Here is a 12,609-nt window from a genome sequence, read left to right as displayed (position 1 = left end):
CGGCAGGGATACCCTGGGCCCAGAGGCCGTTTCCATTGGCGTAGTCTCAGCCGGCTCCACCAGGGTCGCAGCGACCACTTCGGTAGAGGTCTTAGCCGGGTGGATCAAAGCCCTCACCACCTTAGGTGCGTCCTGGGTCTTTGCCTTGGGGGGAGGATCAGCGCCTCGCTCCCCCATCGAGATCGACCGGGTCCGCTCCAGCGGCCTACCCGGGTTCTCGGACTTCCTCTTCCCCGAACCAGAGCGCTGGCTCGTGGTCGAACGTGCCGGGGAAGTAGCGCCCATCTTGGCAACCGAAGAGCCCGACCTTTCGGCGCTCCTGGAGCCCGCGGACTTGCGGTGCTTGGCCTTCTGTTGGGCCCCCGTCACCGGGGCGCCCTCAAAGGACTTAGAAGCCCGCTCAGACTTCTTCTTCGCCTTCTCACTTGCTGTGCCCTTCTCCAGCCAGGTGGCGAGACGGGAACGACGATCTTGTTTAGTCCGTTCCGAAAGGTTCTTGCAGAACGCACAGTCCTTCTCCACGTGCGTCTTGTCCCCATGGAGGCAGTAGAGGCATTGCGAATGCTCGTCCTCCTTGAAAACGTTATATAATCCGCATCAAGGGCAGTTCCTGAAAAGCTTGGATCCAGGCGTCCAGCTCCCCTTGTCCTGGGCCATGTCCGTTGAGGTAGGTCGCAGATCTTCCGGAATCCTCCAAGAAGTGTAAACTGGACGAAAACTTCACCCTTGAGGGGCGTAGAAGAATTCCGAAACGGGTCCCCGTTATCGGAAGTAGAAGCGGTGGAGCTTGAGGCTCGATTAAATCGAAAAAATGAGAAATCTCCTGAAAAAAGCGTGCAAACGCAGCAAAAAACTCGAGAGCTAAACACGAGGACTCCCAACACTTGAGCGTGCGGTAAAAATCTGAGGATGGCTGCCAGAGGCGGGGCTTAGGGAGAGGGCAGTCATTGGCTGGGGGCAGTATGACCCAGAGATCAGTGATTGGTTACTACTAAGAAAGACAGATCAGAAACGAAAGTGATACTGATTTTTTCTTTACCGAGGATTCCCAGCCTGACGACGGGGAATATTCATGAGCATGTGAATCCATGCCAGACCCCATGTTGCGGAAATGTAGTGCTTCGGTAGGGGTGAGCGAAAATCGCACCAGCTAAATGAAATTGGCGAAATTCGCCAACAGTTCTGTTCCGCCAGATAGGTGAATTTGCACCTGGTACGGAAGAGAACTGGTTACTCTATGCTGATGATATTGTTTTGTTAGACTTAACTCCCATCGGATTAAATCGAAAACTAGCTGCATTGGAAAGATATGTAAACCAAAACAACTTAAAAATAAACCTGTCCAAGTCTGAAGTAATGATCTTACAAGAGCTAAAAGATCGAACAAAACCATTAATCCATCATGGTGGTTAAACAATGAATCATTGAACTCTGTAAAAAAGGTAAAGTATCTTGGTATGGGGCTGAACAGCAGCATCAACGATCAGCAGTGGGTTGAAAATGCTAACTTAAAGTGTAAACAACTGGCATGCCAAGGTGCAATCGTAAACAAGAGATATGGAAAGTTTTCCCTCAAACCGGTGATTGTGCATTTTAACCAGACAACAGTACCTACATTGATACATGGGGCCGAATGCGCATTAGGGGCTCCCGCAGCGTTGTGGCCAAAACTTGAAAATCTTTACTGGAGGCATGTCCTGAACTTGTGCAAAGGTCTACCAATAACGTGCCTGCGATATTAGCTAGGCTTGGTGTCTATTAATATGAGAGTTCTGTGGAATAAGTTGTCCATATACAGAAAGACTATCCTGGACAAATTTCTGCCTCAACTCGATATCTTGTCTGATTTAAAAAATGGGAAAAAATGGGAATTCTAGATCAACTCCTGTAAAATGGCCCCTTGCGTGTGAAAATCATCTAAAAGATTTGCATACCGATTGCGACACCCTGAAAAAGAATCCAAATTAGCTGAAAAAGAAATTATGGGATCTGGATTGGTGTACAACTGGCGATGAAAGGAATCGTTACAAACTGATGGAAGATGCGGCTAAAGAGGTGAAAAAACTGAATAATGTTCCTGGATACATGGTGAAATCTCCTAACACAAGCTACCAAAAAACTTTTATGAAGTTTCGTCTGAACTTGTTTGATACCAAAGTAAGCCTGAATCTCAGATTTAGGAAAAATGATGGAAAATTGATATGTCGAAGCTGCAAAGCATATCCAGAGACCTTAAATTTCCCTGGTCTGAAAGCGATAAATTCTATGCATTTTGGGCATCTGATAATGCAAAATCCTTCTCTAAGTGGAGAAGATTGGTGTGTCATGTTTGCTAGTGCAAAAGGTAAAGTATTATATGCTCTGATCCATTTCTTGTGCAAGATGGACACCTTGTTAATTGGTTGAAAGAAAGGAAAGAACGGCATCCGATCGATTATGGTCTATGCCGACAAGGATTTGGACAAAACAATTTAAAGAACACACTTGCCTTGAGAAAATGTATAATAATTAAGTTTGAAGGAGTGATTTTATGTGAGTGAATTAAATGTAAAGGGGTACATTTTGTTTCTATTTTTAAAAAGTTTGAAACAAACTATATGAAATTTTAAAAAATCCACCTTTTTTTACTGCACTTTTGGTGGATTTCTTTGCAGCCCGAAAAAAAAAAAACCAGAAATTTCAGCTAAAGATGAAATTTAAAAGGGCAAAACACCTTTCCTACCCAAAATATTTTTTTAAAACTTTTTCCAAAAAAATTCATTGAAATTGGCAGATTGGGCAAAACTTTCCAGGAATCTGCCCATTTTCCTGCAGAATTAAATTAGCCATTTTCGCCCACACCTAGCCTTTGTTAAGGTTCTTTCTGATGGATTCAACTTCTGCAATGTCCTCATCTTAGATATTTCAAAGGCAGCGTCAGCTTTCATGGGAATCTTTTTCCACCAGCAAGGGTCAAGTTGCGACTCCGTTGGTCCTTACAGTGTTGCAGCATGCAGTGGCCCGCTGTCGCTCCTGCAGCTTCCGCTTTGGTTCTCCCGGCTGCCACCAGGCCTACGGTTGCACTGCTTCTGTTCCTCGCTGCGGACAAGGTAAGGAGGTGTGGTAGAGGCCCCACACTCAGACAGCTTAAGCCTGGTAAGGGTCGGCTCCCTCCTCCCTCCCGTGACAGGCCTGTCACACTTTCTCCCGGATGTGAAAACCTTCTCTGAGAGGGTGTCAGTCTTCTTCAACTCCCTATCTGAATGGAGGTTCAACGTCAAAGGCCTCAAATTGACGATTAAGGCCTGGACAACCAGCTCTTTGGGGTTCAGGTGTGTAGATAGAAACAGCAGATTGCCTCGAGCTGGTTTATACTTTTTGGCAAAATCACAGATGACCACCAGTATCTAGCACAGAGGCTTGCCATAGTGTCATGATCAGATCAGTTATTGCAGTTTTGAAGGGCAGGGCCCTCTCTTATTGCGGCCCCTTGTCCATATCGGTGTGCTTGTACAGCTGCCGACCATTTTCTGGTACTGGGAATTTGGGTGTGCTTATATCAACACAAACTGTATCTCGATATCAGGGGTCAGTCATATTCAGTCCACTTGCGTAATGCAAGCCTCCAGCCAGCTGCATAAACTCTGGCTGACAGTCTCCATTACAAAGGAGATGGGCCACCCCCCCCTGCTTCATCAAATATAGCCCGCAAGGACTCCAAGTCCAACCAGGACGATTAAGGTGTGTCGCTGAGTCTTGTCAGAGCCACTCCACTGCGGGAGGGGTTGAAGCCTTGCATTTGGCAGAGGTCAACCTTGTGGCCATGTGACCTCCCTTTGATGCCTTTATGCTGGATACTCTGGACACGGTGGGCATCGGTCCCAGAGACAACTCTGAAGCCGTGCCTACTTAAAAAGCTGCACAATCTGCCGATTAAACCCCTCCTACATCTCCCTAGGTGGGCTAGGACTTAACCCTCTACGCCAAAGGATCAGTGTCATGCCGATGCCTGCGCCGTAGCTTCTGTGTGAGGAAGAGGAATGAGACTCACTATAAGAGTGTGTTCTCTTTTTTTTAATCTTTTATACCGCCTGCATTCCCAGTTATCTTTCTTCTCCGAAGTGAGCCCCTCGGCGTCAACTGCTGAGTATTTCGTGGCAGGCCTCAATCAATTAGAAATACATTTCTGCATAAGGCTAACATTTCTCCTTACAATTCACTGTTATGCAGAGTGAGTTACGTGGATAAAGGCGCACATGAGCAATAATGAATGGACTAACGGAATTGAAGTAGAAACAAAGAAAAAGATAGTCTTCTCTCAACCTCTCTGGTGCTGCAGGGGTTAGAGATGAGTTGTAATTCCCTGCAATGAACGTATTGTTAATGTAACAAACAGCTTCACATGCTCATTGGAGGATTTTCGGTCTCCAGATTTGCAAACTGAAAGAAACCGTACAAATGTCAATGGTCTTTCTGAGATCCAAGATGGCAGCAGGACTTCAAAAGACCTTGGGTCAACTCCTTTACAAGCCACACGACCCATAGCAAATGCTCCAATCACAAAGTCACCCAGCCGTCAGTATACACAGGTGTTTCCTATATTCCTAAGCACTTAACGGAAGGATCGAAATGCCTATAAAAAGCTGTCAGTTCAGGCTGGCAGTGACAATCGTGGAGTAGAAGTTGGAGGAAGGAGAGTGGGGAGAGAGATGGATACTAAAAGGATACTAGGAGAGCGTGGAAGGTTTGAGGGAGAGTATTAAAGCGATTGCAAAAAGAGCGACTCATCTAGAAGAGAAATATGGAAGTTGGAACCATCTGAGAGAGAGAGGCTAGGTTGGAGGAAAAAGAACTATCAAAATTAAAACAAAGAAAGGGAAGGCGACTTGACATCAGTGGTGAAGTTTCAAGAAAATACAGAGGGGGAAGACACAGCTAACATAACGGGAGGAGGAAGGAGAGAACAGGTACCCCCCCTTCTGGAGAGAACGCCCACTTTGGTTAGAAAAGGTAGGAATTTAAGAGGGTGGGGGGACAGAGTGGGGGGTAGACATAAGACACTGCAATTAGATCTCAGAGGTTCACAGAAATTACAACATAGGTGGTCAGCAAGGTGGTGTCCAGTGGACCAGGACGCTAGCGCAGGAAGGTGGTTATTTTAAAAAGTGCAACCAGTGCAAATCCTTAAGGCCCTGGGGGAAGTATATGTCAGTGCTGGAAAGACTCACCCGGAAACATTACATCCGTAAGAAGAACTTCAGCATTTTCCAAATCTAGATAATACTGGTCAAGGAGAACCTATCATCGCATTAAAAAGACCAGGGTTTAGGAAACCTACAAATTTGCAATCTTTTGACAGTCATGGCACATCGATTAGACAATCTAGCTGGGGTAGACGAGCACCCTTTGTTGGAACTTTTTTAAAGAGACTTTGTGATTATGATTTTAGACGTATCCTACAAGTTCTTTGTTGTTGCTGATGTCGGAATAAAATCTCAGTTTTGAAAGGACATAAATCCGTCAGCCTCATTGAACACCCTCCAACCCCCCACCCACCTGGCTACCCTGTCACAATAGATATATGACAGTATTCAACTAAAGAGGCCGAGTAATTAAAACATCCACACACTGAAAAGAGAATTGGGACAATTACGTTATCTTCTTTCTTTCTGTGGAAACCTGTTGGAGAAAAATATTACAAATAGTCCTCAAATCAACTCAGTTTTTGGAAACTAAAATGAACCCAAAGTAACAGTCCATAGTAACAGTCCATCCTGCTCTTTTGAAGACGAAACTGGTCTGTGGCACATCGGTGCAGAAGCTCTGCAACCATGTGAATTGGAGAGACACGCAGCTCAGAGGGTAAGAAAAATTGGAAACTCCTTATAACAGAAGTATGCATGGGCATCCGATCACAGCTCATTAAAATCACATTCCGAAGCATTTAGTGTTATTTTAGTGTACCTTTGCTTCCAGGGTAGATGCAGTTTGTAGCTTGACTGAAGTCTCCTGAATATTTAAAGAATATGTTGAAATTTGATTCCTTAACTCATCTACCAATTGATTTTGCTGCCCAAGTTCTTCCAGAGTTCTCTTTAGAGCATCTTCAGTTGCTCTCAACTGAAAGAAAGTAAAATGATTGGCAGTCAGAAGAAAAAGCAAAGAACCATACTTCAGTGAAATAAATTGTAGCGCTTCAGGCTTGGAATGATCACTTTAAAGAATTCAACCTGTATCAACTGTTATATAAAGCTGTGGTCAAAACCTATTCAAACCAAGCTTTCATGGCACATAGAAAGACAAATGACTTGCCTCTTTTCTCTCTCATGGATAGTCTATCAATTGATTCCTCATCTTTGATATTTATCTTCCTGCACCGCAGCTCTTTGGAAACGTTTCCACAGCCAGGGGACTCAGCACAGCTCCGGCCAATGCATCTCCATGCCAGATATGACATTGGGTCAGTACATAGAGAGTCGCCACACACCCCTTGAATTCAGTTCCACCCTTTTTCCCTAGCACTCTGAGTAGTAGCAGAATAGGTTGGGAGGACACGGAATCCATGGGAGGAACATCTTTTACACAGAGGTAAGAAGGAACAAGTTACTTACCTGTAACTGTTGTTCTCCAGCATGGGTCTGGCATGGATTCACATGCTCATGAATATTCCCCGTCGTCAGGCTGGGAATCCTCGGTAAAGAAAAAACCAGTATCAGTTTCGTTTCTGATCTGTCTTTCGTAGTAATAACCAATCACTGGTCTCTGCGTCATACTGACCACAGCCAATGACTGCCCTCTACCTAAGCACCGCCTCTGGCAGCCATCTTCAGATTTGGAAGCACGTGAAGTGGCAGTATGACCAAGTGAAGAGCCGCAGAGGGGTAGGCGGGAGGGTTCGCATGTGAATCCATGCCAGACCCATGCTGGAGAACAACAGTTACAGGTAAGTAACTTGTTCCTTCTCCAGCATGGGGTCTGGCATGGATTCACATGCTCATGAATAAAGAATACATAGCAGTACACACATGCACAACCACGGGAGGTGGCAAAGGCTCAACATTAAGCATCACATAAACTCAACATTAAGCATCTTACCTCCTCACCAGGCTCACCTCAGGCGAACAGGTTGCGCAGCACTGCTTGGCCGACCCTGGACTCCTCCCTGGAATCCCGGTCGACGCAGTAGAATTTCGTGAAGGTGTGCGTCGACCTCCACGTAGCAGCCCTGCATATGTCCAGCAGGGGCACACCAGATAGGAACGCCGTGGTAGCTGCGATCGCTCTGGTGGAATGGGCTCTCGGACGGCCAGGCAGCGGTCGGTTTGCCAACCGGTGACAGCACATGATACAGCCGGAGAGCCATCTGGAGATGGAAGCCTTCGAGAGAGCCTTCCCCTGATTGACAGGTCCAAAGTTCACAAAGAGTTGTGACGTCTTCCGAAAACCCTTCGTGCGGTCCACGTAGAACTTCAGCGCTCTAGCTACATCCAGCGAGTGCAAAGTCCTCTCAGCCGGCGACGAAGGCGACGGGAAAAACACAGGTAACACCAAGGGTTCGTTGAGATGGAAGTCCGACGGTACCTTGGGCATGAAGGAGGGGTGCGTCCTGAGCACTACCCTCGTGTCGTGGAAAGTCAAGTACGGGGCCTTGCAGGAAAGGGCCTGGATCTCTCCCACTCGTCGTGCGGAGGTGATGGCCACAAGAAAAGCTGTTTTCCACGATAGAAACTTCAACGGGGCCGAGTGCAGAGGCTCGAACGGAGGTCCCATGAGCTTGGTCAGCACCACGTTGAGCTCCCACGCCGGGGCCGGAGCCTTCACCGGCGGGAACGATCTGAACAGTCCCTTCATGAACTCTTTCACCAGACGATGAGACCACAAGGACGTCCGGCCCGTGGTTCTGGTGTATCGGGAGATCGCAGCAAGATGAATCTTGATGGACGCGTGTGCCAGACCAGCTTTGGCCAGCGTCAGCAGGTACGGCAGTACTTGGGGAGCCGTAATCCGTAGAGGGTTAATCTTCTGTGCGTGGCACCAGACAGAGAACCTCTTCCATTTGTGTCCGTAGCATTTAAGAGTCGAGGACGCCCTGGCCTTTGCAAGAACCTCTCTGCAATCGGCCGGTATGTCGTATCCTCCAAACTCTAGCGCTGCAGGAGCCAGGCCTGCAAGTTCAGCGACTTCGGGTCGTGGTGGAGGATGGCGCCTCCTTCCCTGGAGAGTAGATCCGCGTCCGCCGGCAGCTTGATCGGCGGGGACGCTGACAAGTCCAGAAGGTCCGGGAACCATATCTGCCTCGGCCACGCAGGTGCGATGAGGATCATCCTGCACCGTGACCTCTTGAGCTGGTTGATGAGCCGGATTAGCAGAGGCAAGGGAGGGAACGCGTAGAGGAACAGGCCCTCCCAGGGGAACGAGAAAGCATCGCCCATGCTCCTCGTCTGGGGAAACCTGCTGGCGAACCTCCGGCACTTGGTGTTCGTCGCCGTCGCGAACAGGTCGATCTGGGGTGTGCCCCACCGTCGGAAGAGGCGATCCACCAGATCCTGCCGTAGCTCCCACTCGTGGCACGAGCGCAGCTCCCTGCTGAGTGAGTCGGCGATGGTGTTTTTTATCCCTGCCAGATGAAACGGCACCAGAAAAATCCCTTGGGCGACGGCCCAATGCCACAGGTCCTGCGCCTCCTTGGACAGCGCCGGGGACCTGGTTCCGCCCTGTTTCCTGATGTAAAACATGGTGGTGGTGTTGTCGGTGAAGATCCTCACCACCTTGCCCTTGAGGGACGGAAGGAAGGACCTGAGGGCCCAAAACACTGCACGGAGCTCCAGGACGTTGATATGTAGGGACTTCTCCGTCGGGAGCCAGAGTCCCCTTGCGTGCAGATTTTCGGTGTGCGCTCCCCACCCTTCCAGGGAGGCATCCGTGGTCACAGTCTCCTGGTGGGCTGGGGTCTGCAAGTCCATGCCCGCCGTCAGATGCGCGCGGGTGCCCCACCACCGTATCGCTCGTCGGAAACTCTCGTCGAGCTTGATCCTTTCCTCGAAGCTGCCCGTCGTCTGGATCCAGCGCGCATCCAGGAATTCTTGCAACGGGCGCATCCGGAGCCTGCACATGGGAATGAGGTAGATGCAGGAAGACATCATCCCGAGGAGGGACTTGATGGACCTCACTTTGGCCGCGTCGGCCACCAACATCCGTTGCACCTTGCCCAAGATGGTCCTGGTCCTCTCCTCCGACGGGGAGGCCAGAAGGGACACTGTGTCGAGCCTCGCTCCCAGAAACAGTGCGACTTGCGCGGGCACCAGGTGGGATTTGGCGTAGTTCACGGAGAATCCCAGGTCCGTGAGGAGTTGGACGGTCCTTGCCGTGTGGACCACGGCGAGCTCCCTCGTCTTGGCGCGGATGAGCCAGTCGTCCAGGTAGGGGTAGACGTGAATCCCCTCGCGGCGCAGCTGCGCCGCCACCGGTGCAAGGCACTTGGTGAATACCCTGGGTGCCGACCGTAGTCCGAAGGGAAGGGCTTTGAACTGGTAATGACGCCCTTGGACCACGAATCTGAGGAATTTGCGGTGCCCCTTTAGGATGGGAATGTGGAAGTAGGCATCCTCCAAATCCAACGACGATAGGAAGTCTCCTTCCTCCAGCTGACCCAGGACGTGCTGGAGGGTGACCATCCGGAACTTCTGCGCCTTGATGAACTTGTTCAGACGTCGCAGGTCTAGGATGGGGCGCCATCCACCCGTCTTCTTCTTCACGAGGAAGTATCTCGAGTAGACTCCGGAGCCCCGAAGCCTCTTTGGGACGAGTTCGATGGCGCCCTTTCTGAGCATCGCCTTTACCTCCAGGAGAAGTTGAGGGACGTGAAGTTCTTTCCTGGCCACGGGGGGGACGCGCGGGCACCTTCTTTGAAACTCGAGCGCGTGGCCCCGGGCCAGGGCGTCCAGCACCCAACGGTCGGTGGAGATGGACTCCCACACGCTGACGAAGCCCGCCAGCCGGCCTCCCACCGGGGTGCTTCGGTGGGGGCCCGACCCCACGGCCGGTTCAATCCTGCTTGGACGCGGCCTTGCCGCCTTGACCTCCTTGGCGACGACGGCGGGGTCCGCTAGACTTGCCTCGTCCTCTGTAGGCCTCTTGCGACGACGAGCGGGCCGCTTGACGGTAGGAAGCGAAACCGCCGCCGGAACCTTTGGAGGCGCCCTTGCCTCCGCCACTCCGAAAGGGCGTCCGTCGTTGCAGGACTCCAAGGGCCCGGGCCCTCTCCGTATCCGCCTTGATGGCCTGAAGGGAATCGTCCACTGTCTTCCCAAACAGGTTGTTCCCGTCGAAGGGCATGTCCAGGACTCTGGTCTGGACGTCCTGCCGGAAGTCCGTAGCTTTGAGCCATCCACGACGTCGAAGGCAAACGCCGTTGCCCAGCTGGCGGAACCCAGTGTCGGCGATGTCCGTCGCCACGGTGATGGCGTGGTCCGAGGCCACCTCACCTTCCTGCAGGATCTCAAGGGCCTCCGCCCTCTTGTCGTCCGGCAGAAAATCCAGCAGGGGAGCCATCTTGTACCAGAGCTCCCTGTCGTAGCGGGCCACGATAGCCAAGGCGTTGGCCGCTTTAATCGTCGTCGCTGCCGACGAGATGACTCTACGCCCCATAGTATCCAATTTCTTTCCCTCGCCGTCCGGCGGGGAAGTCGATGTGGAGGCCGCACCCCCCCCCGCTTTCTTCCTGGCTGCCGCGGAGACGACGGAGTCCGGGGTAGGCTGCGCCCGGAGGCATAGGGGGGCCGTGTCCGGGACCCGGTACTTTTTCTCGTACCGGTCTCTTCTAGCTGGCGTCGTGGAAGGGTTCTTGAGGAGGGAAAGGCCCTCATCCCAAATGTCGTCCAACAGAGGCACTGCGAGGACCGTCTTCCTCTTGGCCTCGCGCCGCTGATAAAGGAAGCCTTCCTTTTTCTTCTCCTCAGGGCAGAGTTGGAAAAGCTCGGAAGCCCTGGAGATCATGGAGTGGAAAGATCCGATCTCGTCGGGCGGAGAGGCCCTGGTGGGAGGCGACGACGGAAAATCCTCGTCGTATGCCTCGTCGTCCGTACCCGTCGCTGCCGTGTCAGCCCCCGTATCATCCCCTCGGGTGGACGGGGAGGAGGGCTGGAAGGGGCGCGACGGTTGAAAAGGAGGTGGTGGATGGATCCTTCTTTTCTTGGTAGGGGGAACACCAGAAGGTCCCGGTTCTGGATCCCCCGACGGGAGAGGTTCCTCCGTCGGTAACGGTAGCCTCGTCCTTATCTCGGAGCATAAGGACTGTATGGCCAACAAAATGGCCGCCGAGTTGTCTTGCGGCGCTGGCAGAGGGGAATCCGACGGGCGAGCAGGGGCCCCGTCGGTATCCTCGACGATGTCGTCGTCGTCACCTGCGTCGGGGTCCATTCCGACGGGCTGGCCTTCTTCCACGCCTAGGCCGTGGCTTAAGACCTCGATCAGCTCCTCTTCTGAGGTTGAGGCCGACTCTACGACGACGCCCTGCCCCCCCTTCTTCTTCCCCACGGGGGGTTTCACGGGGGTCCTATCGATGGGCACAAAGGAAGACTCCCTCCGAGGAGGCAGGGAGATTCTGGGCCCTGAGGTCGCCCCCACTGGTGCAGCCACCACAGGCTGAGCCAGGGCCGCCGCGACCGTTTCGATAGAGGGCTTGGTCGGATGGATCAAGGCCTTCACTACCTTAGGTGCGCTCACCGCCTTATCCGTGAGGGAGGGGGCACTGCCACGCTCCTCCTCTGCCTTAGAGCTCGACCGGGGCCTCTCCAGGAGCTTCGCCGGGTGCTCGGCCTTCCTCTTACCCGACCCAGAGCGTTGGCTCGTGGTTGATGGTGCCGGGGAGGGTGCGCCCTGCCTGGCGCCCGTAGAGCCCGACCGTTCGGCGCTCCCGGTGCCAGCGGACTCGCGGTGCTTGGCCTTATGTTGGGCCCCCGTCGCCGGGGCGCCCTCAAAGGTCTTAGAAGACCGCTCGGATTTCTTCTTCTTCTCGCCAGACGGGCTCTTACCCTCCAGCCAGTTGGCGAGACGTTGATGGCGGTCCTTCATGGTCCGTTCCGACATGTTGCCGCAAAACGCACAGTCCTTCTCCACGTGCGTCTTGTCCTCATGAAGGCAGTAAAGGCAGAAAGAGTGTTCGTCCTCCTTGAAGACGTTCTGCAGCTGGCATCCAGGGCAGACCCTGAACAGCTTTCCGGGCGTCGAGCTTCCCTTCTCCTGGGCCATCTCCGAGACCGGGCCTGAGAAGCTTCTGGAGTCCTCCGAAGTGTAGCTCGACGAAATCTTCACCCTTGAGGGGCACAGATGAATCCGACACGGGTCCCCGTTGATCGGATGTAGAATCGGTGGAGCTTGAGGCTCTTTTGACCGAAAGAATCGAAGTTTTTTGTAAAAAGCGCGAAAAAATAGCACTAACGCTCGAGAGCAATAGCACGAGGATCCCAACACATGAACGTGCGGTAAAAATCTGAAGATGGCTGCCAGAGGCGGTGCTTAGGTAGAGGGCAGTCATTGGCTGTGGTCAGTATGACGCAGAGACCAGTGATTGGTTATTACTACGAAAGACAGATCAGAAACGAAACTGATACTGGTTTTTTCTTTACCGAG

At 52.0% G+C, this 12,609-nt stretch overlaps 1 protein-coding gene across 5 annotated transcripts in view; it reads right to left on the bottom strand.

The window, feature by feature from the left end:
* Positions 1–12,609, bottom strand: part of CENPE (centromere protein E) — a 2,471,681-nt gene that overhangs the window by 639,476 nt on the left and 1,819,596 nt on the right. For all 5 annotated transcript variants that reach the window (XM_069630970.1, XM_069630968.1, XM_069630972.1 and 2 more), the window contains one exon: positions 5,944–6,099. In XM_069630970.1, coding sequence (XP_069487071.1) covers positions 5,944–6,099 — 156 coding nt within the window. The remainder of the gene's footprint in view (positions 1–5,943; positions 6,100–12,609) is intronic.

The sequence above is a fragment of the Ambystoma mexicanum genome, chromosome 6q, assembly GCF_040938575.1.
Source record: "Ambystoma mexicanum isolate Mex_15411 chromosome 6q, UKY_AmexF1_1, whole genome shotgun sequence".
Classification (NCBI taxonomy): domain Eukaryota; kingdom Metazoa; phylum Chordata; class Amphibia; order Caudata; family Ambystomatidae; genus Ambystoma; species Ambystoma mexicanum.
The sequence above is the reverse complement of the archived record's forward strand: the minus strand, read 5'-3'. Positions and strand labels throughout refer to the sequence as shown.